Raw genomic sequence first — 19,543 nt, 5'->3', positions numbered from 1 at the left:
TATTCACTGGCTGCCTGTCCCAGACACAATGAATTACTAATTTTATATATATATATATATATATATATATATATATATATATATATATATATATATATATATATATATATATATATATTTTAGGGAGTTACCACCTCTAACATTATATTTATCACCCAAAATTTAGCAAATTATTAATCGCTATTAGCGTTATTAAACATTAAATGAATACACTTGAGCCCACTCTGAATTAATATATATCGCACAGATGCACCCAAGCCAAGATATGCGTATAATAATAATAAAAATAACGCGAATCTTTTCATCAGAACGACAGAAGCAGAGTACGACTGAATGAACGAACCCTTTGGAGCCCAACTGATCAACTGGGCTGTGAACCATTGATGTTGACGCGTGCATGGACACCAAGAGAAGTGCTGCTCGAAAGTCATTTGAAGTTATTAAAAAAAAGAATAATGTCAACGTTTTTTGCACTAGAATATTAATATCTGATTAGTACTTAATTGTGTTATGTAACCATATATCTCGGGCTGAACAAAAATGGTTTGGTGGAGTCACCAGGTTTTCATACAGGTCGGCGTTCAATCCCCGACCGTCCACAAGTGGTTGGACACCATTCCTTCCCCCCCCCCCCCCGTCCCATCCCAAATCCTTATCCTGACCCATTCCAAGTGCTATATAGTCGCAATGGCTTGGTATTCCCTGGTAGTTCCCCTTCCTTTCAAGGAAAAGAAGAAGAAATCTCTGGTGCGCCCTACTTGGATTATTGTATCCAAGCATGGAGAATCTTCAGAAAAAAAAAGACATTACAGCTTTGGAGAACGTTCAACACCGGTTGGGGGCAAAAATAATAACAGAACTAAGTCAACTCCCAACATATGACGGGGCTGATATCATCGAAACTTAAAATACTGAACAATTTGAAGAATGTTGATTGAGACAACTGTCAAATGGCGAGTTGTAACACAAATAAGGAGCAACAGTTTCAAAACCTCCTCCTCCTTGTCCTCTTCGAGACCACTAGGGTGATAGTGACCCTCTGGTAAATGTATGTAAATATACTAGCAACCCGAAAGAAAATGGCTGAAAATATCTCATAAACACGCAAATAAAACGTATCTATGCCGTACGACAGGAAATATAACCAAATATTTTTACAAGCATTACAACGAAAAACATATTTTGCCAAACTGAATATATATATATTGGTCACCTATATTAAGTAAATAACGAGGCTAGTTTAATTTAAATTAAAGGTGAATGTACATACCTCTTAGTAGCGAGTCATTCATTACACACAGACCTGTGGAGCTGTGTACTTCACCCGACGATGGTCACCTCGTTACTGCTCCCTGCCCACGTGTTGGTGGAGGGCGTTCACAATTGATATTTGAATTATTATTTATTTAAATTACTTAGTAGTCATTATACAGTTATTGTATATTTTTTTGCTGTTGATCATGATTATTATTTCATACAGACACGAAAAAATAGTGTGACACGCGATTCAATTTTTCGAGGGAAATATCCCGCATTTTTTGGGGGGGAGGGGGGGTAAATATAACTGAAGCTGAGGTCAAATTATCGATTTGTAAGTAATATAGTTATATTAATTAATGATAAATTATACACGGTATATATATGATGTATAAGTATTATGAATAAATTAATTGTAAACTATAAATGATGACAATAATAAGGTGTGTAATTAATGTGAAAAGCCGTAATTAGCCTTCATGTAAAATAATTAAGTTTCGTAATTTACCTGTGAACAAATGATAATATAACTGATGAAGTTAATGAGTACAAACAGGATAACTGAGTTAACAGTAATTGGCAACCGCTGGTAACAAGCCTAATTAACGTAATGATTGATACCAATTGGGTGTAGTGGTGGCGTATATACACCCTACATATCTACCCCTCACACACACCCTACACAACTACCCCCACACACAGCCTACACATCTACCCCAACACACACAGCCTACACATCTACCCCAACACACACCCTACACATCTACCCCAACACACACACCCTACCCTATCTACCCCAACACACACACCCTACCCTATCTACCCCAACACACACACCCTACCCTATCTACCCCAACACACACACACTACCCTATCTACCCCAACACACACACCCTACCCTATCTACCCCAACACACACACCCTACCCTATCTACCCCAACACACACACCCTACCCTATCTACCCCAACACACTATATCCCTGTAACTATTTTCAATACTGACTGTCTTCCGCAAACATCTACTTATACCCTACCTGACTCCACCAACACACGCCCTCCCTCCCTCTTCCAACAAAACTTCTCCATATTTCTCCACATATACCATCCCCCGTCTCAACCCACTTACATCCTCCCCATTACCCCACACACTATCCCCCCCTACCCCCCTCCATCTACAAACACTTTCCCCATCTCACTTTGAAGGTCTCGCTTCATGCAGGTCGGCGTTCAATCCCCGACCGTCCACATGTGGTTGGGCACCATTCTTCCCCCCCCCCCCCCCACGACCCATCCCAAATCCTTATCCTGAACCCTTCCAAGTCCTATATAATCGTAATGGCTTGGCGCGTTCTCCTGATAATTCTCTTCTCCCCCCCCCCCCTTCCTCTCACGTATCTGCCTGCATCACTGCAGTCATTTTCACTACACAATATATCCAACTAAAAAGTTGCATCCACAACAAAAATCTGTCATCTGAACATACATTTTGCATGGCAATATTCCTAATTATATTGCCACCACTAATATTTAAATGGGCCATCCCTGACCTTTCCTTTGATGCCTTCAATCCAATAGCCATTAATCCTGTAAAGCTTAGTGAAGCTAACCCCAAGCATCTGGCTTCCAGTCTTTGATTGTTATTCGATTTTATAGATATACTTGATGGGGTACCCAGCAAGACCCCGAGTCTCCCAGCATCCCCTCCCCTCTCTCCACTGCTCTCCTCCCCTCTCTCCATCTAATAGGACGTACTCAAGAAATTTATACAACATTACCCCTAGACTTTAGCTATAACTATGATTATGTGAAAATGCTATTTTAAAAGAATGTGAATTAGTCCCTGAAGTCTATAGGCAGAAATTAGGAAAGCAAGGACAGACTTCTGTAGAATTTGCTTGATATGTCTCAACTGTTTGATAAATGGTGCAACTCTGTCCACGTGAATAGCTTTGATAAAATGTGCAATTTAATGCTAGTGGAAGACTTTTTGTTAGGACTTCCGACTAACCTGAATATTTACTTAAGTGATAAAGATATCTTGAATAAGCACACGTTAGTCCAAATGGCTGTGGACTCTTCACAGACCCTGTCTTGTTGAATGGGCTGCGATGCACAACATACCCAACATGAACCCCTGGCTTTGTTGCTATTGACTCCTCCCTTTCACAGTACATACTCAATGCTCTAACCTTTCTAACAAACATGACTTACATACACCTACCCATCCTTTTTCTCATGTTCCCATTCTGATACTCATTATTACTCCTTTCTTACACGCATCCCATCCGAACTGTTTGCCTTGCTCTTATCTAGAAATTTCCTCCTCCTCACCTCTCTCTTGCCTTACTAAATACCCGTGCCTCCCTCGCTTCCCCCAAAAAGTTACAGCCCCGCTCCTGTGCCGGGTAAGTCTAGTACGGGCTCACCATAGCCCGTATTACTTGGAACTTTTTGTTCCAAGTAGCTGAATCTAAAACAACCAACCACCACCTCGCTCCCATAACAATCGACTTGATAATAGTCCAGGATGGACCGAAACGTTGTTGTCTCCTCATCTTTTGGTGTGTGGTTTAGTTTTCATATCTTCAGCCACGTTATTGTGACCCATCGCCTGCATACTGCATTGGACATTCTCTCATGTCAGTGCACCTGTCACCCTCTCGCCCCAGCCCGGACACCTAATCTACCCCCCCATGGGTGACCACTCTGGCGGGTTGTCTGATGACCAGAGTAGGTACCTCTACATTGGTCTGTTTAGCATATGTACAACACCCAGAAGCAACATCCCTGGCTCTAGACATGAGCCTCTTCACCACAAGGGGCATGCCAGGCAAATAACAGGCTTTCACATCTTTGAAAGAGGGGCATGCCAGGCAAATAACCGACAGGTCAAGACTGGAAACCGAGCTAGATGCACAGCGCTCTGGTGCCTTCAGGTTAACTAACAAGTGAACTGCTTCCCTAGATTGGTTGTTTCAGTGTTCGTTGTTTTGTTTACCTTACCTTGTTGTCTGTATTCTCTCTACCTGTTGTTGATTCTGAGAGTCAATGTCCCCATGACATTCTCTGGAGGCCTTTTTCATGCTCCAAGTTAGTATCCTCAAGCTCCCTATGGCTCTTTACAGGGGGGCCAGGCTTTAGTCTCTGATCCACTGTGGGCTTATAATGACTCACAAGGGCTTTGCATTGACTGAAATAGGTAGAGCTATCAAGCCAGCTAGTACCAGTGAGCACTTTCAGATAAAAAATGCTTCCAACGTGCAACCGAGGCACTTATTAATGCAGAAATTTTAGAAAAGGTTAAATATACAACTAAATGCAACCAAATGTTTCTTTCCATTAACTAAATATAAATAAAATTTCAAAAATATCTTTGGTGTATCAGTAATTAATCATGTACATACAACTGCCTGCCATAGTAAAACCATCAATTCCATCTTTAAGGTTATACTGTACATATAAAGTGCCTTTACCAACTGCTGTCTCATGGTGTCTAACAATCTGTCTGTGTTGAAAACTCGGCAAGTTCTTAAGACAATTAACATAAGATAAATATACAGTATCTACACTATCTTGGGTGAATGGCCCCTCGAGTGATTTCTCTCCAACATGGAGTGTGGGGGTAAAAGTAGTATTCCATCACATTAAATCTGCAAAAATCTTTTCATTACATTTGCCTTGTTAATTCTGTGATAACTTTCATGCCTCGATACTTGACCTCAAATATAGTTCTCAATGCTCTTTAAGTAGTGTACCTTTGAGTTTGCACTTACACTGGGTCACTTGCTTTCCATTATATCCTCTTAAAATATCATGGATATTACTTGGCCTGTCATGCATAAATTTTTGTAGCTACTGTATCCTTAACAAAAAATTGTAATACAAGTATTGGTTCCACAAGGCCAGTTCTGGTACATATTCAAGCAAGATAGCAGTTTAGGACCAAGACCAAGTGCTGGAATAAGATATTATTATTTAGGGCTGCATCACATTGAATCTCTGCAAGTCACAGACTTTCATGAACCCTTGACAACACAGTATGGCACAAATCTTGACTCTCAAAGCTACCATCTTCTGACTTTCCATCTTGCCCATGCACCTTTGTTATACACAGGTCTCATTCATCCTTGCCTAAAGTACTGCTGTCACATCGGAGAAAGTTCCCACCAAAGTTGTTTATGCAGTCTAGAGGAAAACACTAGACTGATCAGTTCCCTGAAACTCACATCTAAGCTAGTAAGTAATTATCAAAAGAAGATGCATCTAACCTAGTATCAATCATTTAAGTCATTTGTGAACCTATAGTAATTCTATACTGATATTGTTTGTCTCCATTACTGAGTAACTGACTCTACAATAACATTTTAGGAAAACAAAATTCCAATCTGTTAGTACAACCACTGCAATATTTTCACTAAATCATGCTTTCCTTCCTCTTTTTTCCATAAATATTGTGAGCTATACAACTCTTATAGTATCGTTCCTTTGATATAAATTTTATGAAATTCTAGGTTTAGATAAATTTACATCTGCAAACTGTATGTATTATCCTGCAAGAAACACAATGGAATAAAAAAGTGTCAACATTTTACCCACTTGGCAAGCATTATTGTATCAGCAGATACCGAGTTAGCAAATTAACACCTCCATATAAAGGACGATATTTACCGACAAATCCTTCATCACACATTCTATGCATAATATGCCTATCAATACTTATTACATAATCTATCAGTTTTTTTTTTACAAGACAGTATGATCACTCATCAGACATGTAATACTTATGAACAAATACCAAAAGTCAGTGCCTTCACCTCTATTCATGAATTGACATTAAATACAACCTCTATGTTCCAAAAAGGCATTAGACTACATTTGAAGACTAACAAAGCTGATCACACGGCATATATTTCAAACTACAGTATTGAAAAAAAAAGTCTACCCAAGATATAGAGAATGCAGAAGAAAAACAAAAAAATCCCATTATGATCTTGTGTCAAAGAAATTGTAATATAGAATAATTAAAAATATAGGCTTGAAATCAACAATAATGAAATATCAATTTTTTTAATACATAAACTTAAAAATAAATTAATTATAATAGTTACGGCATTAAATTTGCTGCAAAATTTCAGTTAACATGAAGGTTATCAAAATGTATTGGGCTTAAATGGCAAATATCAGCAGTGTTAAATGTAATGAAATGCCTCCTTCTGGTGGGGTCCCTTCGGTGGCTCCATGTTGTCCTGGACTCCCAACACAAATGGGACAACCTTCTGGGGTCCACCCCAGGCATTGCTGGGTAGCATATCCAGTACAGTATTGACAAAGATTTATGTACAGTACATGAACAATATCCTTTCGTTAAGAGCCTAGTATATCAGATAAGATCAAGTTCATTTAGTACTTACATAATACATAAATATAAATGTATTATGTTTACAAAGATAGAGAGGATGAATGAGAATGGAACCAAAATACTGTATAGACTATAAAACTTCAATCGGAAAGCATTTGAGAACAGAAAATATTTTTATCATTACCTTAATAACTCCTTGAGAATTTATAACAAAAATGTATAAATGGGAATGCTGTATATATATATCACAAGATGCACTTTGGCTTGCATTCACATGGTCTCGTGTACATGTACACTGTACAATGTACATTACTATTTAAAATTACAGCTCAACTTTCATCAAGATGAACACTATCACAAGCATTGTTCATGGATCCTCATTTATACAGGCATACATGGTACATACATGCTGCATAACTAAAATTAGTATTGTTAACTCATGCCTGTATAACTTGTCACGAGCCCTAATTATCACACATTCGCTGCACGTCACAAATATTAAAAAACAATAAATTTGCCGAGTATAAGACTTCGCAGGCAGTATTGCTCCAGTCATAAGTGTGTACCATTAGCCTTTTAGCATTCCAATGACTCATTTTTTGGGTCATCGGTAATTGACAATAAACGAAACGATGATGCTAAAATGCATCACCTGATCTTGGAAAGTCCAAAAATCACTTCCTTAACCATTTTATTTGTGCTTTCATGACTAAACTCTTAAAATACACCAGCACAGTGTTGGCAGAGCTTATCAGGGGACCAACTAAAATATAGAGGGACACAACTGAGATCAACTTGACCAGCCTTGACTGGGGCCTGATGGCTGAGTGGACAGCGCTCAGGATTCATAGTCCTAAGGTTCCAGGTTCGATCCCGGGTGGAGGAGGAAACAAATGGGCAGAGTTTCTTTCACCCTGATGCTCCTATTCACCTAGCAGTAAATAGGTACCTGGGAGTTAGACAGCCGTTTCCTGGGGGGGTGTAACAAAATGGAGGCCTGGTCGAGGACCGGGCCACAGGGACACTAAGCCCTGAAATCATATCGAGATACACTATTCTCAAGATAGCCCCCACACCTGCCCGTGGTCTGGAATGATTACAATCTGGTGCATGGTGATGGACCAGAACACTAAAGTGTTAAGCATCTTAACTAAATGTTTAATGCTGCTAACTTCTATCTTCCCTATCATCATCACAGCTCTCCCAAGATATAAAGAAATATATAAAAATATCAAATCATTAACAATGTGATCCATCATTTGTGTGAATCTGATCAAGGACTGAATGCGTACATGCATAAAGCTACTAATTATAATCACACAAAAAATGCATGATGTCAAGATCCAATAACTTCATTTCCTAATTTGCTAAATGACTATTAATTTAAGTGATTCTTCCAGCACAAACCAAAAATCCAAATTTAACATTCCTTAATTAGATGCCTCTACATTTTTAATTTATTTTTCTAATTCTTCCAATAAAGAAAATCAAACAATTATGGGTAGTTTCAACCAGATCATATTCTTCCTACAGATTAAAATATCACATCTACTTTACGAAACTTGTGTGCTGGATATCACTGTACAGGTATTAGCCAATGAGACTATTGTTATAATGCATACACTCAGTCTCTTATACTTAAGTTGGCATTTTTATTCAAGTCATTGTAGTATCTAAAATTAAACAAAGTTATTTCTTTATGATCCATAATTTTTAAAAGAAGTTTTGCCCTTTTTTTTAATACTAGTTACCACCAACCTAATATGAATAAGCACTTCCTATAACCGACTGACTGACTGACGTGTGGAATGATTGACTGGACATGCACTCATAAAATTATTACATTACCTTCAATCGCACTGTCTGGGGAAATATGGTACTGTACGTGCACACACTTAAAACAATTAAAAATATTATATAATTTAATTTTATTCTCCAGTTAAAAACCCACTTGCAGTTTCAGCCAACTGTAAATGTTTGAATTTTATTTCAGGTGAAATATCCATCCTTAATTTTCCAACAAAATAAACTGCAAGCAAATTATCTTACATGTTCACAGAGATAAACTACAACATTATTAGAAAGATTATTTCTCCATACTGAATTCATATTTTTAGACTAATTAAATCAATTTTAATGACCAATGCCACGAGAGCTGACTGATATTTATACTGTCACTAACATTTGTAAACACAGTTTGAAGACTTTAATACAGCAGTATCAGAAATGAGGAAGTTAACAAACCCACACAGCTTCATTTTCCTGAGGCAAGAGCAGCAATACATTATTAGTAATTATCCAGCTACCAAATATCTTTCTCTTCATCTTTCTATTAAACCTACTCGCACCACAAATTATATAAAATTACTATTACAAATGACCAAGTGATTGAACAGCATCCATACAATTCATCAATGTCTAGCTTATGAAGCTTACATCTCGTCATCTTCATAGTTCAACACGGGAAAGTCTCCAACTTCACAAAAGGCTGGACGAGTGAAACCTCCATACTTCATTGGTGCATCAAAATACCGCTTCCCACCAATGCTGTAAAATGGAATTTAAACTATGTATGCACGTAAAAGCTCCTCAGTATATTGATAACTAATTACTAATATATATTTCACAATTTTTGTAATTCTACTCTGAACATATGGCACTTCAACCTTTTTTCCCAAATGGAGAAAATGCTACCTAGGAACATGAAACTTTAAAACTCCTACACTGATTTGATTACACTTGCCTAAATGCTGACCTGTAATGGCAAGGAAGCATCCAGAATACAGATGGATAATGCTGCTTTTATACCTAAATTTTTTTTATCACAGATACAAAGTGCAATACACAAGTAAAACCAGTTAAAATTTGTTTACCTTCCATCATTCTTGCCAAGAGGCTCATCATACTTGATGCCGACCCATAAGCCTGGCTTGAAGTGCACCTTGCCAACATACATGACTTCTCCACGGCGTGTAGGTTCACCAAGAGCTTTTACCTGTGATGAAATAAACTATGACTTTTGTTTACAGTTCATTGTTATTGCTGTTTCTTTGATGCAACTTTTATACAATATACTGCACACACATGTGTACATGTAAGTGTTACATTTCAATTTCATTGGAATAAATATCTTTAAAAAAATCCTCAGACCTTAAATAGAACTGGAACTTAAGTAACTAAACCATCTTATTTATCTTATTAATCAAGTACAGTACATCAATGTACCTTGACCAAATTAGCTATAATTATTGGTTTGTTGATGAACTTGAGGCCTATCAACTGTAGGAGGTCAAGACCACCATAGTAGCTTACCGATCAACCAATAAGGCAAGATAATTAGCAGGAGAAAGCACCAAGCCATTACAACTATATAGCACTTGGAAGGTATATAAGGATTTAGGATAGGATAAAGTAAAGGAATGGTGCCCAACCACTTGAAGGGTCGGGGATTGAATACCAACCTGCAACAAGTGGGCTCATTGCTCTACCATCCAGTCTAAGTGGTTGGGCTGACCAACCAGCTAGTACAAGTTTTAGTCTTGAACATAAATAAAGACTAGAGTAAACTCTCAATCCATATACACCAAGAAGTGGAAAAGGTGAGCAGCCATAAAAAATTACATTTTTATTAGACTACACTATGTATAAAATAGTTATTTGACATTTGTGGAGAATAAAAATGATCACAAGATAAAGTATGTGTTTTTCCATGTTCTGGTCATAGACAAGCTATTTAAACTGTCCCTGGCAGCCTACTCGGCCTATACTGTGTGGCAGTAATGGCATCCAAATGACACTACAGGCATTTATAAACTCCAGAATTGTAACTGTAACAGACTACCCAAGTGTAGTTACAAGATAACAACTGCGCTCGTGGTGTCCTGTCTTCGTATTCCTAGCCTGTGATGCTTTGAAACTACAGACGGTTTTTAGCATCCACCACCTTCTACCTTAACTTGTTCCAACCATCTATCACTGAAATAAAAGATGACTTTCTAATTTTTTTTGGCACCTTTATTTCTTTAGCTTTTTGTTTTCTCGCCGGCGCAAGAAAACAGGATTACATGTCCAGCGTTCTGTCCACTCAAGCCACTGGCCCTCATATATGAGTGTATGTGTGTATGGGTAGGAATGGTGGTGTAATGTACAATATTCATTCCCTTCAGGACAAAAACTCGAGGAAAATTGTATTGTTGGCACATCTTCAAGCTTAACTTTTAGCCTGTGTCATATTGCAGTGTGGTTGACCAAGTAAACAAAGATGCTACATGGGTTTCTAAAGTAGCAGAGCATTCATTTGTGGTCATTCAAAAAAAGGTCAATTATCGGTAATTAGAATAAATGATAAATTAAGCTTGCACAGAATAACCAACCACAAGTGGAAAACATACCTCACAGCGACTTCCTACAGAGATTGCTTTGGCTTTCTCCTCCTCTTCTCTCTCAAGAGCTTTTCTCTGCTCTTCTAGTTTCTGCTGTTCCTCTTCATTATATTTGCCCAGTTTGTTCTTCATCAGAAATGAACGTACACTTTCTGCGATAAAAAAAATAAAAAAAAAAATAATTACCATGGAACTATATACACTAACTATACTGTATAGTGAATCCAATTTGAAAATTTGGGTAACCAGTCACCAATTTAATGCCCATGTGAAAGTAAGGTACATAACATATACTGTATTACTGTCCCTTTACAATAACCTTAACAAAATGTGTTACCTGTATCAAATGCAATAGTGCAATTATTAACATGAATGCCTAAATAAATTTATATATGTATATATATAAAGTATAATATATATATTAATATATATGGTATACTGTGCGAATAAGCTTGAATGGGTCCCAAGCCAATATGCAACTGAAAATATCAGATGCATATTGGCTTGGGACCCATTCAAGCTTGTTCGCATTTGTGTTGTTCATTTGGCCCCACCAAGTGAGGTGATTCGATGAAATATCTATGCCAAAGTTGACCACCAAGCGCTGTCGGATTTTTGATAAATAGTCTCACGACTACCAAGATTTTTGTATAGTCGGTGTGATCTAGTGGTTAAGGTACGCCAAGGTGCATAGTGTTCCTGGCTGTCTGGGTTCGAATCCTTCTAGGGTATGGAGTTTTCAGTGACAGTATACTGTATATATATACACACACATAAGATAGCGATACTGGCACAAAATCTACATTAACTCCTAAAGTGCAACTATGGAAACATGTACATGTCTGCCCAGGTGCAAAAATTATACAAAAATTTGTTTCCCCTTATTAAATTATTAATATGGATTAAAAACAAAATGTAGAAAAAGTAGAAATAAACTAACATCTACATTTTCATTGGTTTGGCAAGCTGAAGAAAGTTGGCGGGTGATGGGCTCAGCCAGCACTTGACATGGCTGAAATGTCTGGTATTGACTTTTGTTTACATCTATGAAAACCATTAAAAATATGATTTGGAGCCACATTAAGAGAGAATTATCAGCCATACTCCTAATATTTCCCCACAAGTGAAAATAATAATTTCAAATGTGCAAAATTTTAAATTTCAACTTATGAATTATAATTACCATACGAACTTGTCTGTAGTGCTATTTTACCACATCTAGCACATTTACCATGTCCCAGCTTTGAAATTTCATTTTCAAAGGAAAAAAGGAAGAAAAGCCCATATTTTAGTGAAAGCAAATCACGACATCTCAAAATGAAAACGAACCATTAAATTTATTCTTAAATATCCTGTGATGTAACGAGTTAACAACTAACCATTTCGTTTGCTGTATTCTTCTTCAGACAACTCAAATTTTTCAACCTTTGACAAGTCTTCAAATTCTCCCATTTTTTTGGAATTATCCGTTACCTGAAAAAAGATAACAAAACTTAGAAGAATTTTCAAAATTATATAAATTCAAATTAATTTAAGTTAAATAAAACATTTAAGATCTCAGTACAAAAAGTATGACTTCATGCATACATTACTGTAATAAAGTAACATATTAAGGGAAGTACAGTGCGTACACCAGCACTCAAGAACTCTGCCTACAACTTGCAGCAAGTTAAATTGCCATACTGAATCCAGGACATGATCATTACAACTTAATGCTGGCCTCTACCTATAATTTCACGAGATACTGCAATCCTACTTGATAGATTTTTGTTTGTATATTCCTATGTAAAATTTAACAAAGGCCAATCCCATGCAAGCAAATTTATAAGCAAAATTTCATAATTCGATCAATCTAATAAAAAGTCTGCTATACAGTACCATCACAAACAAAAAACACTCCTTGTCAGGGAGACAAAAGTATGAACTAACATTTGAGATGCTACATTTCTATACAATGAACTCCAAAACTTACATGGATACGGTAATTTTCTTCCACATTAAATGAGCCTAGAAGGGCAGCATCATCACTTAGAGAACACACAAGTTTGTCATTTTCATCAAAAGCCTCTAGAACCATTGTGCCAGAGGAGGCTCCTGTTACGAGCTCCAGACGACCCTGAAAGAAAAATATAAATTACTAGCCAGAAGGGCAATAACTTTACATAATGAGTACAGGTATCAATAACAAATATATTTACATCTCATTCCTGCTAACTCACCTTACAAACTTGTTCCAATATTCTCTTTAAATAAGTCTAAACAATAGCAAAAATATCACTTTTTTTTTTGCATTCATTCCATTCCATTCTTTCCTTCAATTGTTTATGAACTTTCTCCAGCACCTTACCACATCACAATTAGCCAAATCTAGTTATATGCTGCCTAGTGGAAGGTTAAAGATGATGGAACAGAGGTTAGATGGTTCAGAAAGCAGTTCTGTATTATAAAAAAAAAGCCATGGGTCATGCAACTCCCCAGATGTTGCATTTTCTTCAGGGAAAATGGGGGCTTTTTACCAAATATAAATTTGTTGTAACTATTCTGCTGTAAGCCTTGCAAAGAGAATAATGGTGATAATTGTAATTATTTAAGATTAGACTGCCAACAGCACTGAGTCAACTGAACATGGTTAACACTTTGCATGACAGAAAATGAACATATGGAAGGTTCTGACAGGCTTCTGATGCATCCTATACAATTCAATGGTCAATGCAGTCAGTTCACCAAGTCTCCATATTTAATTCTTACAAAGGATAGACACATTTCCTTTCACTCATGATCCTTTGTTTTCTGTCTATCAGGTACTCTTTAACCCAGTCCAATGTCTCCTCTTATTTTCACTGGTCTCTCCATCCTGTGTATTAGTTTTTAACAAGGGCTTATCAAGCATTTTCTAGTAGTCTAGGAAGATGCAGTACAGTATATCATTCATTCATTCTCTTTTCTTATTTTGGTTACCCTATCAGATTTCAATCAAGGTTATCAAGTATATTTTCCATCTGAGGCCATATTGTATCTGTTACAAAATTTACTCCCCAAATGTTCTACAATTTTTTCCTGATGATTTGCCCAGCATTTTACATGGAATACATGTTAGCGACACTGACCTATAGTTTACATTTCATGTCTGTTCCCTTTCTTGAACACAAACTACATTTGCCTTTTGAAGCAATTTTGAATGTCAGATTCTGAAAGACAGATCAGGGGACAAAGTGCTTAGAAATTTTAGTAAAACTACACTCATTTATCTTCAAAATACAGTTTTGTTTTGAAAAAGGTTAAGATCAATACTATTTTACTAAAAGACATTATTAACTTGAAAAAAAGGAACTTACCTTGAGATCGCCAATGGTCAAACCGCGGTCATATCTCTTCTCCGACATGAAGCTGTTCAGGTTACTTGTGATACGCACATTGACCAATGGGGCCGTTATTACTTGGATTTGATCACCCATGATGTAATGTTTGTGTCTGCAAATAAATAATCTTACAGTCTCACCAATCAACAATACCAAATAATAAAGTGGCACATCTCAACCTAGCTTGGGTAAAATAATAAAGATAAAGCACAGAACTATTAAAGTTTACAAGCTGAACCTCAACACAGGAGTTACTTTACCCAGTTTTATTTAAATATCCAGTGAAGGAAGGACATGGAAGGGGAACTTCCTTGCATAGTGTCACTATAATGTACAGTACTCACAAATTACACGAGAGCAAACTGTATGCGAGGAAGTCTTCGCAAGGTTGAATATGATACATTTTAACAAAATAAAAAGCACAGGTTTCCTGTTCCTGACAGACAGACACAACTTTATGACCAAACCACACATCAGAAACTGAAGAAAAATGACGTTTCGGTCTGTATGAGATTATCAAGCATTATCGACCATTATGCCTAGCTTCACACCAATGCCCTCACATCAGAGCCAGCGACTATCCTGACTATCACATACAACACTAAACCTACTCTAATATATATTGTTGACAATATGATGCATATTAATACTCTATACATTACCAGACATTAACTATGTCATCACTGTCGTATGGTAACATAGCTTATGAAGCTTTCATGAAATCACAGTAATAATTCAGAGTAATGAGTATAACCTTATCTACAAACATATAAACACTGCATTTTTGCACATATCAAGTCAAGTTTAAATTTTTAGTTAACTATACTGTATATACTGTATCTCATATCGAGTACCTCATACAGAGAATTAGAGTACCTACACATTGAAAATGGCTTCCCCCACCATATACTTATCAAAACACTAAAGCAAACCATCAAACTTTTTGCCAGACAATTCAAATAGATATTGCTGTTGTTAAAGGTGCCGAGGGAGGGGCACCACTGGCCCCGTGGTGGCAATGGACTATTGGCCTCTGGAGTTACAAGACTCCACTGGGCCTGCAGCGAGGGGTTAAGAAGACATGTTTCCTTTCACCTGATGTATCTGTTTGCCTAGTATTAAAATAGGTACCTAGGAGTTAGACAAAAGTTATGAGATGCATCCTGGGGGAAGGTCAAGGGTTGGCTTATGGGGTTAACTCGATACAAGACTAAATATCTTTTCATTTCTTTTCAGCGAAACAGAGTTTCTCTGCCCAATACACTATGCGTGTTAGTGGCTTCGCATGAATGTAAAAATACCAGTCTTATATAATCTCACCAACCCATTGTACCTTCTTGCAAATAACAATTAATATTCTTATTATTATTCTTAAGTACAGGTTTTCTGTCCCCGACAATGAGAATTAATGCTATCAAATACATGTAGCAATAAATATGAAAGTAACAAGACTTCTATAACCTGACAATGTGAAGCAATTAGCAGCACTATAAGCTCTCTAAGAACCGTACGAACACAGCCAGTTACCAGGAGTGAGGGCGAGGTGAGAGCAGGTGTGAGGGCCTAGACGGGCGGGCTGTCTGGAATGCGTCGATCCTCTGGGTGACTCACATTTGTTGACATTCCCTCGGGAGGCAGCCTCACATCTTCTCAAAATTTTATCTTAATTATGCTTTAAATCTCAGAAAGACTCACGATATTAGAGCCAATTCATGCATAAATTTATAGTATTTTTATTATAATTTAATGTTTTGGGATTTATGGTTTATTAAATAGCTAATAGCGGTAAACAATGTTCTTCTAGATGTACTTCTCGTTGAACGATAATTTTAACAAAATATCGTCCACTTCCCAGAAGAGTACGCGAATATTCTCGACCCTTCTCGATTTTGCACGGACAATGACTCGCAAGCTCGCATTTTTTAATTCATTTGTATTTTGTATCCTGAAATAACGTGCTCGCATTTTTTATTTATTGTTATTACGTATCATTTTCAAAATCTTCATGTTAAGTAGACTAAAATAACGAATATATATGTAAATATATATATAAAGGTACAGTGGAAGACGAATTAGTTCATGTCTCTGGGTGGGTTAATAGACAACGTTGGGTGTGGCCAGTGCTCGAGAGGGTGACCACGTGGAGAGCCTTGCCCTTGGATTTGTTGTTTTAACTGTTACCGCCATACAGAGGCAGCTACTTTATATTGTGCACCTCCGTGCTGGGTCGACGTTCGATCCCCGACGATTAAATAATATGGTAGAACACCGTTCCCGCGGAAATGCCAAAACACTACTGAATTTCAAAATCCAGCTTGATAAAATCATCAGGACAAATGGGAAAACCTTTGACAAGCCGACGACTTCGTGTCGTCGTCGAGACCAATAGAGAGTTTGTGCCCCCTCAGGTAAATTCAGGTAAAAAAAAGAAGACTTAGCTGAGAAGATTATGTATCCGGTAGTTTATTGTGTACCCCCCCCCCCCCCATATACACCCTAGTGTGAGCGGTAGTTTATTGTGCACCTCATACTTTGCTAATCCTTCAATAGTTCCTAGCTGGAGTTTTTGTGTTGTGGGACTGGTTTCCCAGTTCCCCTTCCCTCTCCCTGGTCGTTTCTTGCCACCGTGTCTATCTGTCTGTTTCTCTGTCTCGCCATACCACTTTGAAGGAATAGCACACAAGTCGCTTGTTATTAAACATCACTGTGACCCAAGTTAATTATGAGCGCCGGCCCTCTCACAAGGAATGTTATACATTGATTACAATTTGCAAGATACTGAGGTGGACAAGAATTACCTCTTTAGAGTGAGAGAAAGCAGAACAAGAGGACACAGGTGGAAGTTGGAAGCACAAATGAGCTGAAGGGACGTAAAAAATGTACTCGTACCCTGTAGTACTAGTAGTAGGCATCCATCAGTCTCAGGAGATTATGGAGTTGCACTCTGGTGTCGGCCTGGTCTGGAGTGGCCTCACCAGGGCGCAAAGCCAGGGTAGGTTGATTCGGGGAAGAAGCTGTTACCCAGGCAGCAGATCCCCCCTCTCCACGGTGCTGAAAGTCTCCAATGGAAAGGCATACGCCAATACAATTGATTCTAGCGCCGTTGCAGGAACTGCGAGTTCCGGGGATGACCTCGAAGTTAGTGAAAAAGGGAATAGGGACCTCCAACCCCGGAGACCGCCGTGGTCGGGGCCGGAGAAGAACCACCCCATCAAGGGTATGAACGACCCCAGCCTCCTGAAGCAAAGCCTGGGCCGCACGACCCTCGGGAGGTGGACGTCCCGGTCCGCACCTACGGGTTCCAGACAAAGATCGTCACGGGCCCCTCTCATCCGAGGCCGGCTTCCTTCAAGACCAAGTAGAAGGAAGAGTAATAATTATTAAATATAACAATTATTATTATAATAATCATTATAATAATAATATAAATATTTAATAATTATCACTCTTCCTTCTACTGTATGGTATTAATAATTCATTGTGTCGGGGGACAGACAGCCAGAATATGTTTATACACGTAAGGCTTATATCGAGGTTCCCCAACTTCCTCCCAGGATGCAACCCCACAACAAGCTGACTAACGGTTAGGTACCAACTTGCTGCTCAGTGAACAGGTGCATTATGCAATCCGTCCTCGACTCAAGTCTATTACATCCAGCGGTCGACCCCATAGACGCATTCATAAATTTTTCAGCCCGTCTTCCAAACAAAGATCCAAAGTGATTCCATGCACCCACCAAACCCCCTGTTTATGAATGAAAACAGGTTTACACACGACTCACAACTGATTTCGTTCGAACACCTCCAGAACAAGTGCTTCACTGACGAATTTTGTTCGAACCACAACGCTATAATCAGCCCGTCCTCTAAACAAAGATCCAAAAGTGATTCCATGCACCCGCCAAACCCCATGTTTATGAATGAAAAGCGGTTTACACACGACTCGCAACTGCTGACGTTCGAATATATCCGGAACAATTGCTTCACTGACGAATTTTGTTCGAATCACAACGCTATAAATCAGCCCGTCCTCCAAACAAAGATCCAAAAGTGATTCCATCCACCCGCCAAACCCCCTGTTTATGAATGAAAAGCGGTTTACACACGACTCACAACTGCTGACGTTCGAACATATCCGGAACAAGTGCTTCACTGACGAATTTTGTTCGAACCACAACGCTGTAAATGCTTCACCCACGTACTACAAATACAAATAATCACCAACAGAACCTAAACACCTAACCTAACCTAACCTATGCCTATTTATACACAATATGCTAATATATTATAATAATAATTTATACTTGAGAAAATTCCCATTTTGAATGAACAGCATGTTAAAATATATGAATGCGTCTGTGGGGTTGACCGATGAATGTAATGGACTTGAGTCGAGGACGGGTTGTATAAATGCAGCCCGTCCTCCAAACAAAGATCCAAAAGTGATTCCATCCACCCGCCAAACCCCCTGTTTATGAATGAAAAGCGATTTACACACGACTCACAACTGCTGACGTTCGAACATATCCGGAACAAGTGCTTCACTGACGAATTTTGTTCAAATCACAACGCTATAAATGCTTCACCCACGTACTACAAATACAAATAATCGCCAACAGAACCTAAACACCTAACCTAACCTATGTCTATATATGCATAATATGCTAATTACTATAATATTAATTTATACTTGAGAAAATTCCTGTTTTGAATGAACAAGGTAAATATTATGAATGCGTCTGTGGGGTCGACCGCTGGATGGTATGGACTTCGTCTAAGGACGGCATGGGAATCGCACTTTCGGTTAATTTAGTTGATTTTGCCCTCCATTCCCGTTCTATGGCGAAATGGCAGAAAGGTTACAGTGTCACTCCAGTCATCCTAATTCCAGATGTCAGAACACATTTTTTGTAATTACTATTTTTTCCTTTTACCCTATACATAAATTTGACAGTGATGTATAACAATGATGATTATTTCCTTAATTTTATTTGCATACACATGGTTTTATTTTATTTGTAATTGGTAAATGAATTGAGTAAATGATAAAAATAAACACAAATATTCGAAATTTGATGCGATTAACCGGACAAGTTTCTTTTTCCTACAACCATGAACGGTGTGACGTCAATGCTGTTGGAATGCTTGCACGGTTAGAAGAACTTTAAATATATGAGCAAGAATAA

General features: G+C 37.9%; 1 protein-coding gene across 2 annotated transcripts; it reads right to left on the bottom strand.

Annotated features, from left to right (window-relative positions):
- Positions 1-4,574: 4,574 nt before the first annotated feature.
- Tbcb (tubulin-binding cofactor B) lies at positions 4,575-16,017 on the bottom strand. 2 transcript variants are annotated; one of them, XM_045740514.2, is made up of 7 exons: positions 15,885-16,017; positions 14,334-14,469; positions 12,971-13,114; positions 12,378-12,471; positions 11,008-11,150; positions 9,490-9,611; positions 4,575-9,163 (listed from the first exon to the last, which is right to left on the bottom strand). In XM_045740514.2, exons 2-7 carry the CDS (start codon positions 14,451-14,453, stop codon positions 9,049-9,051), a joined length of 738 nt encoding a protein of 245 aa, XP_045596470.1. In that variant the 5' UTR covers positions 14,454-14,469; positions 15,885-16,017; the 3' UTR covers positions 4,575-9,048. The 2 variants fall into 2 exon arrangements, with proteins under 2 accessions (XP_045596470.1, XP_045596471.1); XM_045740515.2 differs by having other exon boundaries at positions 8,902-9,163; positions 15,819-15,916.
- Between the last annotated feature and the right edge of the window lie 3,526 nt (positions 16,018-19,543).

Source organism: Procambarus clarkii, chromosome 13, assembly GCF_040958095.1.
Source record: "Procambarus clarkii isolate CNS0578487 chromosome 13, FALCON_Pclarkii_2.0, whole genome shotgun sequence".
NCBI classification, from domain to species: Eukaryota; Metazoa; Arthropoda; class Malacostraca; order Decapoda; family Cambaridae; genus Procambarus; species Procambarus clarkii.
The sequence above is the reverse complement of the archived record's forward strand: the minus strand, read 5'-3'. Positions and strand labels throughout refer to the sequence as shown.